We start from the raw sequence: 12,279 nt of genomic DNA on the forward strand, positions 1-12,279 counted from the left end.
ACATAAAACATTTTTATTGCGATTTATAAAATGTATATACGAGTATGTATAAATTCAAAGTTTTATATTGAATATATAAAACTTTTCTAAAATTAAGTTTCACATTGGTAGATAATAAAGTTTCTTTTTTTTTCAATTTAAATTAAAATCTATTTAGCTAGCGTTTTAATTTCTCATACGTGACATTTGATCAAATTTGCCCAACCAAATTTTCAGTGAAATAAAATAGATTTGAAATGGACCGAAAAAAATTTTTCTCTACGTACGTAGAGAAAATAATGCGGTGGACACGGAGCATCCTGCAAATTCCAAAGATACTCAGTAATGAGGGAAAAGTGGCGGTTTCAACGTAAAACGGGACTGTTTCGATGCAATCATGTGCGTGTACCGCGCGGCTCATGCATAAGCGTATTCTCATATAACGCGTTGCTTCACGCGAGAGAACACTCGAGCGACACATTACACACGCTTCGCACGTAACAACATTGATAGTAACGCCGCAGCGTGGCAGCGCAGCTTACAGCTCGTTACGTGTATCGCGTATCTCCCCATATGAGAGGAGAGATTGTTTCGCTTCTACCATCGCTGCTTGCCAAAAACTGCCCATTTGAGGGAAAAATCGCGCACGTAAAAGTAGGCGGCGAGGGATGGCGCAAACGTCGTAACTGGGGCGCACGAGCCGAGCGTTTTAATTACGCGGACGTAAGCTTCGCGCAATTCTGGCAAAGTTTTAAGGGGAGGGGCATGAGAAAAGGCCGCTCTGAAATTACCGAAATCCGGCGGCAGGCATCACGGACCGCGAGAGTCCGCGGCACGGGGGTGCGGCGGCGGATCGGGGCGAGAATGAGAAAAGGGCGGAGATACCGAAGGAAGTCCGTTAGAAGAAATAAAGCGCGGCCATGTTCCTTTGAGGCTGCGAGCAATATGGAAATAAAGGTCGCTATCCGTGTAAAAGTTTTAGTGTCACCTCTACCTCCGCGGGTTTATTGCTCCCTGGAGAGCCTCCTCTTTCTTTCTCTTCTTGGTCCTGCCCGCTGCATCCTTCCTGTTCTCCTCCCTTCGCTCCTTCTCTCTGACTCTCTGACTTCTACTTCGGTTCGGTAAGGACCGACACAGCCGCGGGCGACCATCTCCTCCTCTTCCTCGTCTTCTTCCGCCCTGACTGCTATTCCGGTCTTTTTTCTCACCCAGGAAACAACCTCCGACCGGGTTGTCCTTCATCAGGACATTACGTCTGCAGCATCCTGACCGATAATCGCTTTTCGTTTTATTCCACCGATTATCGAGGACTTGCGGTCACTGACCGCAGAAAAACCGCGCGATACACATACACAGTCCTCTTCTCTTTATTCTTTCTTCCATCTCTTCGTCTCGCCGTATGGTTGCGAAGAGATCTCAAAAACATCGATGGTGGTCCAACACTGGCCGGATAACGGCGATTATCCGTCGTGAAAGAACCCGCGCATGTAAGTTCCCGGTAATACCGTTTAGATTACACGTGATTACGCTACTGGTGGCAGGGCATCTCCCAGCATGAAATTCAGTCCTTAGGCGCGCCATTACTTCAATTAGCTACTTACGTAGAAACACAATTTGCGTAGAAGCGATACTTGGCTGCACTATAGAGTTACAGAAGATCCTGTCGGACCTATTTAAATAACATTTTATAGATTTAATAGTTACATGGGCGCGTGGGGGACTTCTTCGAGGATTAAACCTGATTATTGCACTTAAATTTTGTAAACTTGATCTAACAAGAAGACGGGAAAAATCAACCTGCAAGTATTCCTGCGTAATGAGAGATTCCAGATAATGAGTTCTCTTCTGTATCGATTATATCGGACCATCATTTTCATTTAATCATGCGAATCATCATATACCTTCGTACAATATAATTTTCCAGAATACGTAGAAACGCGTCTTTAACGGGCGGCCCGAGAATCGATATCTTTCTTTCATTTTTCATTAGGCAAATAATAAGAGGGAAAAATTTTCCATAATATAAAATCAATTTGTCCTAGTACGATTTTCAAATCGGCGATTTAGTGTTCCGCGGAGAGTATTCCGCGATCAATTTTTCAAGAGCTCGTCACCGATACTCGCGAGACGATAAATCGGTGAAATCGACGAAAGCAATCCCACGGCATGCAAACACCAGAGCGAACGCGGCTAATAGCCGCAGTTTTAATCACAATGACGAATAAACGTTTACTCACGACATCGACATTGTGCTGTTTCAGATACTGAGGGATATCCGGCAGGGTTTAATGCAGCTAGGACGAGACGGACGGGGTCAGCTCCCTGGAGGTAAGTACATCAAGGACTAACCTCCAGCTAGTTGTCGCCTCGTCTCTCCACGACCTATAACCCGCCCTCTCTTACACCCTCTTCGTGTACGTATGAGCGCGTATGTGTGCGCGCGCGGAGCGCGACGATGCGACCGTGTGCGTGCGCGTTGAACAAAACTTGCACGTGCCAGCCGGTATGAGAATCGACTCCCAAATGCCTGACACCTCGTATGTGTAGCTGCTCACTCTCGCGAGACTCATTTTGAGCATTCGTTTCCTGATGGCTCCCCTCGTAGTCTTTTTCCACGAAATCTCGCTCCCCGTAGCCTCAGCAGCTTTTTACGATAAAGTGAAGGCGCACCGGAATGCTATCTACGCCTCAAAAAGGCGCTTCGCATGGAAAAAGAGGAAAGAAGAAGCTTTTGATACATGGTTTGTCCAATTAACATTGAATGTTAAAAAGAAGATGGAATAAATTATGAGCAACAATACAAATTGAAATGTATTAAGAAATGCTCTCTGAAAGGATCAATTGTAAGAAGATTATATGATTTATATTGTGACTAAAGAAAATTGTTGAAATATAAGTTAAAAAATTATTTGATTACATTTGAAGATTATGGTTATTAAATGTATAGAGTATAAATATTATTCATTTTTTATTTATTTTCTATTTATTATCTATTATTATTTTCAAACGATAAAGCTTGTTAATCATGTATTTATGTTACATTACAGTTTTTATATTACTTTTAACTTTATTATTATTATTGTATTGTTCAAAGCAAAAGAAAATAAATGTAATTTTAGTGTAAGCTCGTCGTTTTGTATAATTTAATATTTATTTATATTTTATTAAAAATATCCAGGAAATTTTCAAAACAAATTTGAAGTTAAATAATGAAACAAAGAAGTACTTGTAAAACTAATAACGTATGAATTTATATAATGAGAATAATTAAGAATATATTATAATTACAATGTGCGCAGAGCTAATGGTATTTCGTATATTTCAGCATGAATAGAATATGATTTATGCTCTTTATTGTCAATTTATCATCACTGCGATGGTTTTATTTCCTATTCACAAAGCTGCTATGGCACGGTTGCGTCGGGAAACCTTTCGCGTACGCGAACTAATCTCGTTATTGTTAGTACCCGCCATCTTCATTTACCAAACCCTCTCTTTGCGCGCGCGCGCTCTCTCTCTCTCTCTCTCTCTCTCTCTCTCTCTCTCTCTCTCTCTGCACATAATCATATGCACTCTTGTCATTTCCAAGTTTCTACACTAAAAGAGGATCTAAATTCTTAAGTCCATCATCATTAAATGTAATTTAACTCATTCTTGATTAATATTTGATATCTGATTCTATAATTATTAGCATATTTCCGAGGTTGTGGTATACTGTTAAAATGTGATACTCAAACATTCAATTATCCATTAAGAGTTTTTAAAATTTTGCAATGTTAATTGTTTAATGACTTTTTATAATATTTTTGAATAAAGAATATTTTTCTCTTGTTAATGTTATCTTCCAATAATTTTCAATTTAAAATAATCGAAATTATTCTTCTGTTGCCTGAACTTTTGCAAAATTTAAATGCTATATATACAAAAAGTATATAAAAAAAAAATAATGTTTTACATCATTTTAATTGAAATTACAAGTCCCAATGTTCCCAATAAATCAGAAAACAAAACATAAAAAAATCATTCGCAGATGATACGTACATGTACGACGAAGACGCGCGATGCGGAGGTGCAGGTGGTTTAGGTCCCGGACCAGGCGGTCATTGGTACGACGAACCACCTTACGAGTCGGATCCCGAGGATTTTCTTATGGGAGCTAGCGGCGGCCCGGTACCTACCGCGACTATTCAGAACGGAAGGTAACGTTTTTGCAATTAAAAATATAAATCTGAATCCTCTGCATTATTATCGCAGACACAAATTTAATTCTGATACGATCATCTGACAGTGTATTGTCAGATCTAAGCATAGTAGTTGTGAATCATGAAAAAAAAACTTGGATCTTTCCATTACAATTAAATAATACAATCGAATATCAGGGTATGTTTCACGCTGAATATGAAGCCGGAGAATCGAGGCGAGGGTGTGATCTCTCTTCGAACAGCCGGCGATATCAGTTTGCCGCGCGATCGCTCGAGAAAAGGTGCGACGTCGACGATGCGAGGTCTCATCGTTCCTCAGGGTCACAATAATCCGCCGACGATCATACCTTTAACACATTCGAGAGCTTCTCGTGAGAGCGGAGATTACGCGAGTAGCGACGTGCAGGTAAGTCCATCGTCGTCGAGCGACAATTCGAGCAACTATCACGCGCGTCACTTTGTACACGTTGCAATACAAACATTATCGTGCTCTAGCAGAATTTCCTTTGCTGTTAGTACTATCAAATTATACCTTACACGCTCTAAGATTATAGTATAGGCGGCGGAATATTTTTTTATCTGTTAAGTAATCAGCCAGCCAGTGTTTTAAACCATAAAGCTCGTTGATATATTTTTATGGTGCGTTTTTGCAATTTCTTATTCACGCTCAGGGGTAGCGTGGTTAACTAGCCTTGACAAAATGAACAAAACGACACATGCTGCCCCGCCCCATAATTCCGCCGCTCGAAATTACCGAATCACCGTGCCCCAAGTAAGTCACGAACCTCGTTAAGACGCGGATAATGTTATTGTGACGAGGCGAAGGACCGAAGGACCGAATCCAGTCTGGATAAATCCCGTTAGATTTATCCGTCACTCCATAGAGAAATTACATTAGGTTACTGCGTTGCGATAAGCGCACCATGTAGAGGACACGGGTACTGTCGGGTTCCCTTAGCCCTCGCGCCCAAGTTCGATCTCCCCCGTGAGAAGCGCGCAGATACAATCCGCTCGGATACGATCCCATGGGCGTACAACGGGGGTTGGAGGGGAAAGGTCGACGCCTATCTTCTCGCGGGCGTACGTCACGGCGTGATTTATTTAATTTTGGGGCTGCAGAGTGTGAGCTCGAGACTGTCGACTGTGTCGGTGGACACGAGTAGGAGCGACCAGCCTCCGGTGGGCGGTCGCCATCCCGATCGGCCGGAGCATCACCACGAGCACCGTCACAACCATCGCCATCATCACGAACATCACCACTCGGTCTCACCCCGACCTAATCAGCGTCACCCCGCCGCCACTAGCACGACCGTTACCAACACCGTCACCGACGCAACGTCACCACAAAGCAACGCGCAACGCCGCCCGGTTCCCAGATATGTTCGTATCTGTCGAATCTATGGATGACGTAGCTCTCACACCCTATCACCTCTCCCGCAGGCATACACCCAGGCCCAGTTTCCATACTACTAACCCACCTGTGTACGCTTGTCTGGCGCGCGATTTACGCACCCGACATTCCGTTACATTATGTATACCGGGGATCTTTGGAACTGGAAGACGAGAGAGCATCTAATCCCGGCTGATTAGACGCAGCAGATGTGAGGATACTCGCATTCGTGAATATAGATTTTTCGTTCAGCTTATCTCGCGCGTGTCGGATCGCGGGATTCTCTCACGGAGGAAACCGCATCGTGGCGATCGTTGCACGTAACGGCTGCTACGGTTTGAGAAAGATGCTGCCGTTCTCCGGTCAGTTTCCGGCGTTTTGCCTCGGTGATCTAAACGCCGAGAGCCACTCGATCCATCTGTCGGACGGGCGAACAAAGAGAAATCCGCGAGATTTACGGATTGTTTGCAAGGAATCGAGCGCGACGGTGCGGTGGTTGCGTTGAAATCACGTCGAATCTACCAGTTTCCTCGTCCGCCGAGCAAACGTTATTCTTCGTCGACTTCGCAAACTTGATAACGATCGGATACCACTTCCTCGATAGAGCCTCAGCATTTATCAGCGTCTTGTTTGAATTGTCAGGAAATGTTTGCTTTCTTAATAATTCTTTTCCCTTCCTTTTCGTCGATCAATGTTTATATGTAATCATAAATATTGTAGCTTATTGCAACTAATTTGCATCTAAAAGTACTGATCAATTAAAAATATTTAAAAAAATTAAAAATATTTAATTTTTTCAAATTTATAATGAAGAGATTGATTATTTCAGATTTCTAATTTTTTTATAATTTAACATTGATTTTTAATAATATAATGAAAAATAATTGAAACGATAATATAATTGAAAGATAAAAAAATGGAAAATGACACCTTTAAAAATTTTGACGAAGCATGACCCCTTTTGCGCTTTACATACACGTCCATATATTTCATTTATATCCTTACTGTAGTTGAATCGTGATAGTTGGGCGTGCAACATTATAATAATCGTGCTTGACGTTTAAACAAAAACTGGAAAACCTCATAATCTGATCAGAGCACCAGAATAAGGGTGCCTCATTTCCTGCTCTGACGCCTACACAGCACTGACAGCCTCTATGTGTATAAATAATACTCACACACTGACACGCCAATATTAAGTATATCACTAACCCATCTAAACCGGCGTAGCCTGCATACGCTATTTATTTTCTCATGTAACACGCAATCTCCTCTCCCCCTCTTAATATACCGAGTGTATAACGTGGTTAACACGTCGTGTGTAACACTTATATACTTAACCCCTGACTCATGTATATTTGCTGCTACTATTTAGTTTATCGCGAAAGTTACCTCGAAAGGAAGATTAAACGCATTTATATTTAATATTTAACGAACATTTATATTAATTATATTCGCAATTATATTCCAAACATTCAATGAATTATGCAATTCCAAAATATTTTAAAGGCAATTTAATATTAACGAATATAAACAGAAAGATTGGTCCTGTCTATGCATAACATATAAATTATTTTACCTTGCAGTTATTTGCGAAATTGTGATATAATTGAGAGAAATAAATAATGGAATCTTAAGAGGCATGAACAATAATATATATACAGCTTTAGCCGAAAGTATTAAGCACTCTCAATTAACGAAGTGCATTCAAATGCAAGTTTTTCTTGAGAATGGAAGCAAATAAAAACATTCGATGTGTCTTAAGAATTGTAGGCATTCGTTAAAAACAAGTAAAAAAAAAAGATTAACAAACTTCACAAAGCTTGTCCCTCGTGAGAGTACCTCATACTTTTAGCTCAAAGGCTGTCTCTTATTCTAGGAAAATTATTCTTGAACTATAAAAAATTGTACATATTTTGTCTAATTATTTCTATATATAAACTAAATGATTGCACATTGTAAAAATATTTTCGAAGTGACTCTCGCGTTTGCACGTACGGTATAATATTTTTGATATTGGATACTGTATCTTCATGCCTCTGTGCCTCTTACACCTGCTCTACCACCGGTGGCGGTCTCGTGTCCAATATTACCTAGCGATATGCCCGTAATCATCGCGCCCTGTCTAACAGCATCCGCGCGCTATTAGATCCATCATAGTGTGCCCGCTTCCTCCTTTCATATTTCGCCATTAGAACTGTCTTTGCGAGGTGTCAACGTTTTAGAGTCGGAGTAGCGGCGAGGAGGGACTGTCGCCGAGCCAGAGTAGCGACTATGAGGATCAAGAAGAACTCGAGAGTCAACACTCGGCCGCCGTGCATACAGTACGTAATGTATGAGAGTAGTCCTTCGAGGAAACGTCCAGATTCTATTTCTATTTTTTCCGTTCGCACTTTTACTTCTTTGCCATTTCTGCGCGTATACTCAGATGCATGGCGTACTATCAGTCACTATTATACGAATAGATACAGGCAACGTGTCCAAATAGCACAATAACTAAGAAAAATATGTCTGTACACACAACTGTCACTGATGGACGATTAGTAGAATCACGAAGTATTGTGCTTTCCTTCATTCTTGTTCATAGAAAAGTGACTCTCCGTGTTTCTTCGCATTAAATAAACTAAAAGTATTATGAAATGTTTTTTTTTATCTCGAGAGATAAGAAAATGGTAGATCTTGAAGGAAAAGCGTGTATGGCCTTTAAAACACAGATACAATAAATTTCTCTGCCGTTATTAATAATCGAGTAATTTAACGATATGATTTTCACATGGAAGATGAAAAAAAGGATTGAGAAATCGATTGGATGTGAAAGTACTTATATTCCATAAATATTTATTGCAAAATCTTATCGTAATATTTGATTGAATCGTGACTAAGTACTACAATGTTTAATATCGATAATGCAAAACCGAGTTTATCGATCTTATCCGACAACTGATTCGTATTTGCATTAAAGCAGTTACGTCGTTGATTGTCTACCATAAGTACGGGCTTTGGTCATAATGAGCATGTCTATCACTTGATAAACGTGTCGCTTATAACAACGACGTGTAATATACAATCTCCCGTTGATAACGGGATAACGGCATAACATTACTGTGACGTCGTTTTATTGCGATTATGTAAGCCAGTGGGAAATACGGTCGTATATATGTATAGAGGATCACGTCGTTTTCACAGATAGGATTGCATGGCAATTTACGCAAACGAAATTGGCGCACTCCGTCTTCATTCTTATTTCGAACGCACATTGATTTCCTCTGAGGGTTTCACGCTCGCACCATTTACCTATTCCGCTTCATTAATACAGCATGCTTTCGAATAGTGTCTCAATATTGTGAAAAATACCCAGCACCGCACCATTAACGAATTATACAACTGCAACACGTTGATTTATTCCACTGATAGATTGACGTCAGCGTATTGAATTGGGAATGAGAATAATTCGCTTCTATCAAGATATCTCACGATCGTTTTCAATGCAAATGCATGCGTTGAACACAACAAAAATTTTATGCAAGTTATCAGTCTCATTTCTGAAAACTCGAGGAGTTATGCGATGAATACATTTTGTGAAGAGGACAATTAACAGAGATAAATATGTATCCAACGGTTCGGTAATTAGCAAACCACGATAACTGCAATTATCTCGTGATGATGTGTTACGTTTGTCTAATTAGTGCTATTGTTTAATGTAAATAAATCGATTCTCCAAGATCCGATCAAGATGATATACTTTTCACGTCAGGCATCGCTCTGCGCGCAACTCTCTATCGTGTCACATTCCAGGACGCCATAAATGCATTATTGAAAACGGCTCGGCCAATGGAGATCCCTATTTCACATAGCTCCTCGATTTAATTAACGCGCCATCGGCGCGATGCCGCGCCTTTCCCAGTGCATTCGATAGAGCACGTATTCCGGGCACGGTACGACCCCGATGTTCTCCAAAACTCAATTAAAATTTCCAGTCGGAGGCCAGCGCCCTGCTCGAGGGCGACGCCAGGGTGGGTATCGCAGGCCGCGCTAGGAATTTAAGGCACGACGTGCAACGAAAGATCTCGAGGCTGCGCCAAGATCGCGCGTCCTCGGAGGCGTTTCCGTGCAGTGCGAGCAGCGTCGAGAGCCTGCCGAGCGGTAGCGGTTCGAGCACGCAGGCTTTGGTACGCGCGGGAAGCAATCACAGCTCGATATCCTGTGAGGATAGGGATGCCGTCAGCCCGACGTCCATCGGCCCCGTCCTATGTCGAGCGAGGGCAATGGTGGATTACACGCCCAGTCCTTACGACAAGGACGCATTAAAGTTCAAGGTTCGTCTTTGTGATAATCTGCGATCGAAATTTCATGCAAAATTCCGTAAACGTTAACAAATTCGCAATTATTCGCAAGTACAACTTGTATAATTGGTAATGTACCTATGACATGCTTTCTACTATTCATTATTTTTAATTAATTTGACTAGAAATATTTTCAATGAAATCCGTGTGTCATCCTCTTTCGCGTATTTTGTTGGCTACTGTTTTTTAAACCATCTAAAAGGAAACTTAATAACGCGCGATTTGGTCGAACGTATCATGACGAAAGGGTTTCTCTTACGAATACTCGCGTGGCAACGTTGTTTCAGAAGGGGGACGTAATCGATGTGGTACAAATGAACAAGAGCGGATTGTGGAAGGGCGTCGTGCACAACAGGATAGGCCACTTCAAGTTCATAAACGTCGAGATACTGAACGACAGGGTGCCCAGGCGGGGGGAACCGGAGCGGGGCAAATGGGGTCAAAGATACAGGCAGAAGCCGGGTTCCGTTCAAGAGCTCTTGCAGAGAATGAATCTTCAGGTAGAGAGAGCAAGAGAGCGAGAGCGATATCTCGCCGCGGCTCGAACAAACTGATTCGCATTTGCATGGCGTCGAATGTAAAGTAGAGAACTTGCTTTTATATATTTCTTTATTCGATGTCCCTATCACACTAATATTCCCGTTCCCCGTTATCCCTTCTCTCGCGTGCTCCCTCACTATCGCATCAGCTTTCTAGCTTATATCTTATACAACTTGCAGGTCCCACAGACCGTGACGAGTCTTTTTTGTTCGATTTCCTCTTTTCTATTCGTCTCTTTCTCTCTCTCTCTCTCTCTCTCTCCGTTTTTCGCTCTTTGTCTCCTTGCTTATTTTTATCTTCACCTGTTATACGTCCTGGTATTTCCTTTTGGTTACCTCCTTTTGGTCGTTCATTTTTTTTCTGATTTACATCCAATATTCACTGTGTACGGAATATGTTCCAAAAGAGCATCGTATGTCTTTCCAATTGCAAATATTATATAATATTAAAAATTAAATTACCAAAATTGGCAATTGTTTTTATACCAAAGCTATAGGATTAATAAAAGTGGCGCGTAGCTCCGTGTGAAAACGGTTGATTTATAATCAACGGGTCCCGACCTACATGTATTTTCTGAGACTGCATCAAAGCCTAGAAACCTAGAGCTGTGCCAGTCTTAAAGGACTAGAACTGTATTAAGGCTTAAGGAACTAGAACTGTATAAGCTTAAGGATCTAAGGCTGTATCAAGCCTAATAGTAATCTAAGGGCGTACTAAACTCAGAGCTCTTATTACAACTGCATTACACTTAAGGAAAAAAGAAGTTGAGCAATGGACTCGTACGTAAAGTTAGTCCCAGTTTGGTACATAGCACTAGGCTGGAACTGACAACTTAGCGAACGTCACAGAGGAACTCTTTAGATCTAAGTGACGTCTAGAGATGATATGATATATCCACTTTCATTACTACTATTGCTATTACTATGGGATTAATAAATTTCAAGAATCTAAATGGAAAACAAGATATTAGTTTTAACTTTATTTTTTTTTAACAGCAATTTTATTCAAGTCTTAATTCTATATTATAAATCTTAAATTATTATTTATTTAAGATTTAACAATATTAATTATAATAACATTTCGCGTATTGCATGTTAGAAATGTTTATAATCAATTGTGCTTGCAATTCTTTTTAGATTAAAGAATTGACTCTAAATTTATCATAAATTGCACAAGTAAAAGCACACCCAGTAATCCCCTTGAATATTATGTATAGTCTCGCAATTCGGCGACAGATTAGACTTGATCGTGATTCACTGTCAAGAGGCGTGTCTCGCAGAGCCTCCAGAGTCGAAGGTACGGAAGCGACAGGAAGGGATGGGACGAAATGATAGGGCGAGGAGTCGCTGTACCGGAAACGTCGTTTCCGATTCAGGAAGCCGTGCCACTTAATTAAGCCGCTATAATCGATCGTTTAATGAGCGTCTCAGATTCGTGTGCGTCTTTTCAGCGTCCCGGTATACACTTAATTGAAGCCCGAATAGCCCTCTGTGAGAATTATATCAGCGGATGAAGATCCAAAGTATCCTCTTTCCGGCTGATTGCTCGAGACCGTCGTTAAATCTCGCATAACTGTACAGTTCGTCTGAAATGTTTGATTATTGAACATCTAAGAGATCGCGAGATGCTTTGGATTCTTTGAAGCGAACTTTGTCATAATTATCGTGCTTTTCGTACTAAATTGAGCTCACTGAGAGAAAGAGAACTTTCGTCCTATCCCTTAAAGATAATCTCGTCATATCGAGACATGCATTTTGCAAAGAACAAATTTTTTTACATACGAATTACAAAAGTCGATTAAATAGAAAAAAAGAATTCATTAACG

At 40.9% G+C, this 12,279-nt stretch overlaps 1 protein-coding gene and 1 long non-coding RNA gene across 6 annotated transcripts in view; one reads left to right on the forward strand and one right to left on the reverse strand.

The window, feature by feature from the left end:
* Positions 1 to 12,279, forward strand: part of LOC105193913 (SAM and SH3 domain-containing protein 1) — a 324,915-nt gene that overhangs the window by 307,043 nt on the left and 5,593 nt on the right. Inside the window, exons 8-14 of one of the 4 annotated variants that reach the window (XM_026130583.2) lie at positions 2,241 to 2,307; positions 4,010 to 4,178; positions 4,359 to 4,587; positions 5,301 to 5,561; positions 7,797 to 7,895; positions 9,549 to 9,887; positions 10,202 to 10,414. In XM_026130583.2, coding sequence (XP_025986368.1) covers positions 2,241 to 2,307; positions 4,010 to 4,178; positions 4,359 to 4,587; positions 5,301 to 5,561; positions 7,797 to 7,895; positions 9,549 to 9,887; positions 10,202 to 10,414 — 1,377 coding nt within the window. The remainder of the gene's footprint in view (positions 1 to 2,240; positions 2,308 to 4,009; positions 4,179 to 4,358; positions 4,588 to 5,300; positions 5,562 to 7,796; positions 7,896 to 9,548; positions 9,888 to 10,201; positions 10,415 to 12,279) is intronic. The other 3 variants (XM_026130584.2, XM_026130585.2, XM_026130586.2) reach the window with 3 other exon arrangements.
* The window catches only part of LOC120358136, a 286,272-nt gene that overhangs the window by 252,073 nt on the left and 21,920 nt on the right, over positions 1 to 12,279 (reverse strand). The gene's annotated exons all lie outside the window — the stretch shown is intronic.

This window comes from Solenopsis invicta, chromosome 6, assembly GCF_016802725.1.
Source record: "Solenopsis invicta isolate M01_SB chromosome 6, UNIL_Sinv_3.0, whole genome shotgun sequence".
In the NCBI taxonomy this organism is placed as follows: Eukaryota; Metazoa; Arthropoda; class Insecta; order Hymenoptera; family Formicidae; genus Solenopsis; species Solenopsis invicta.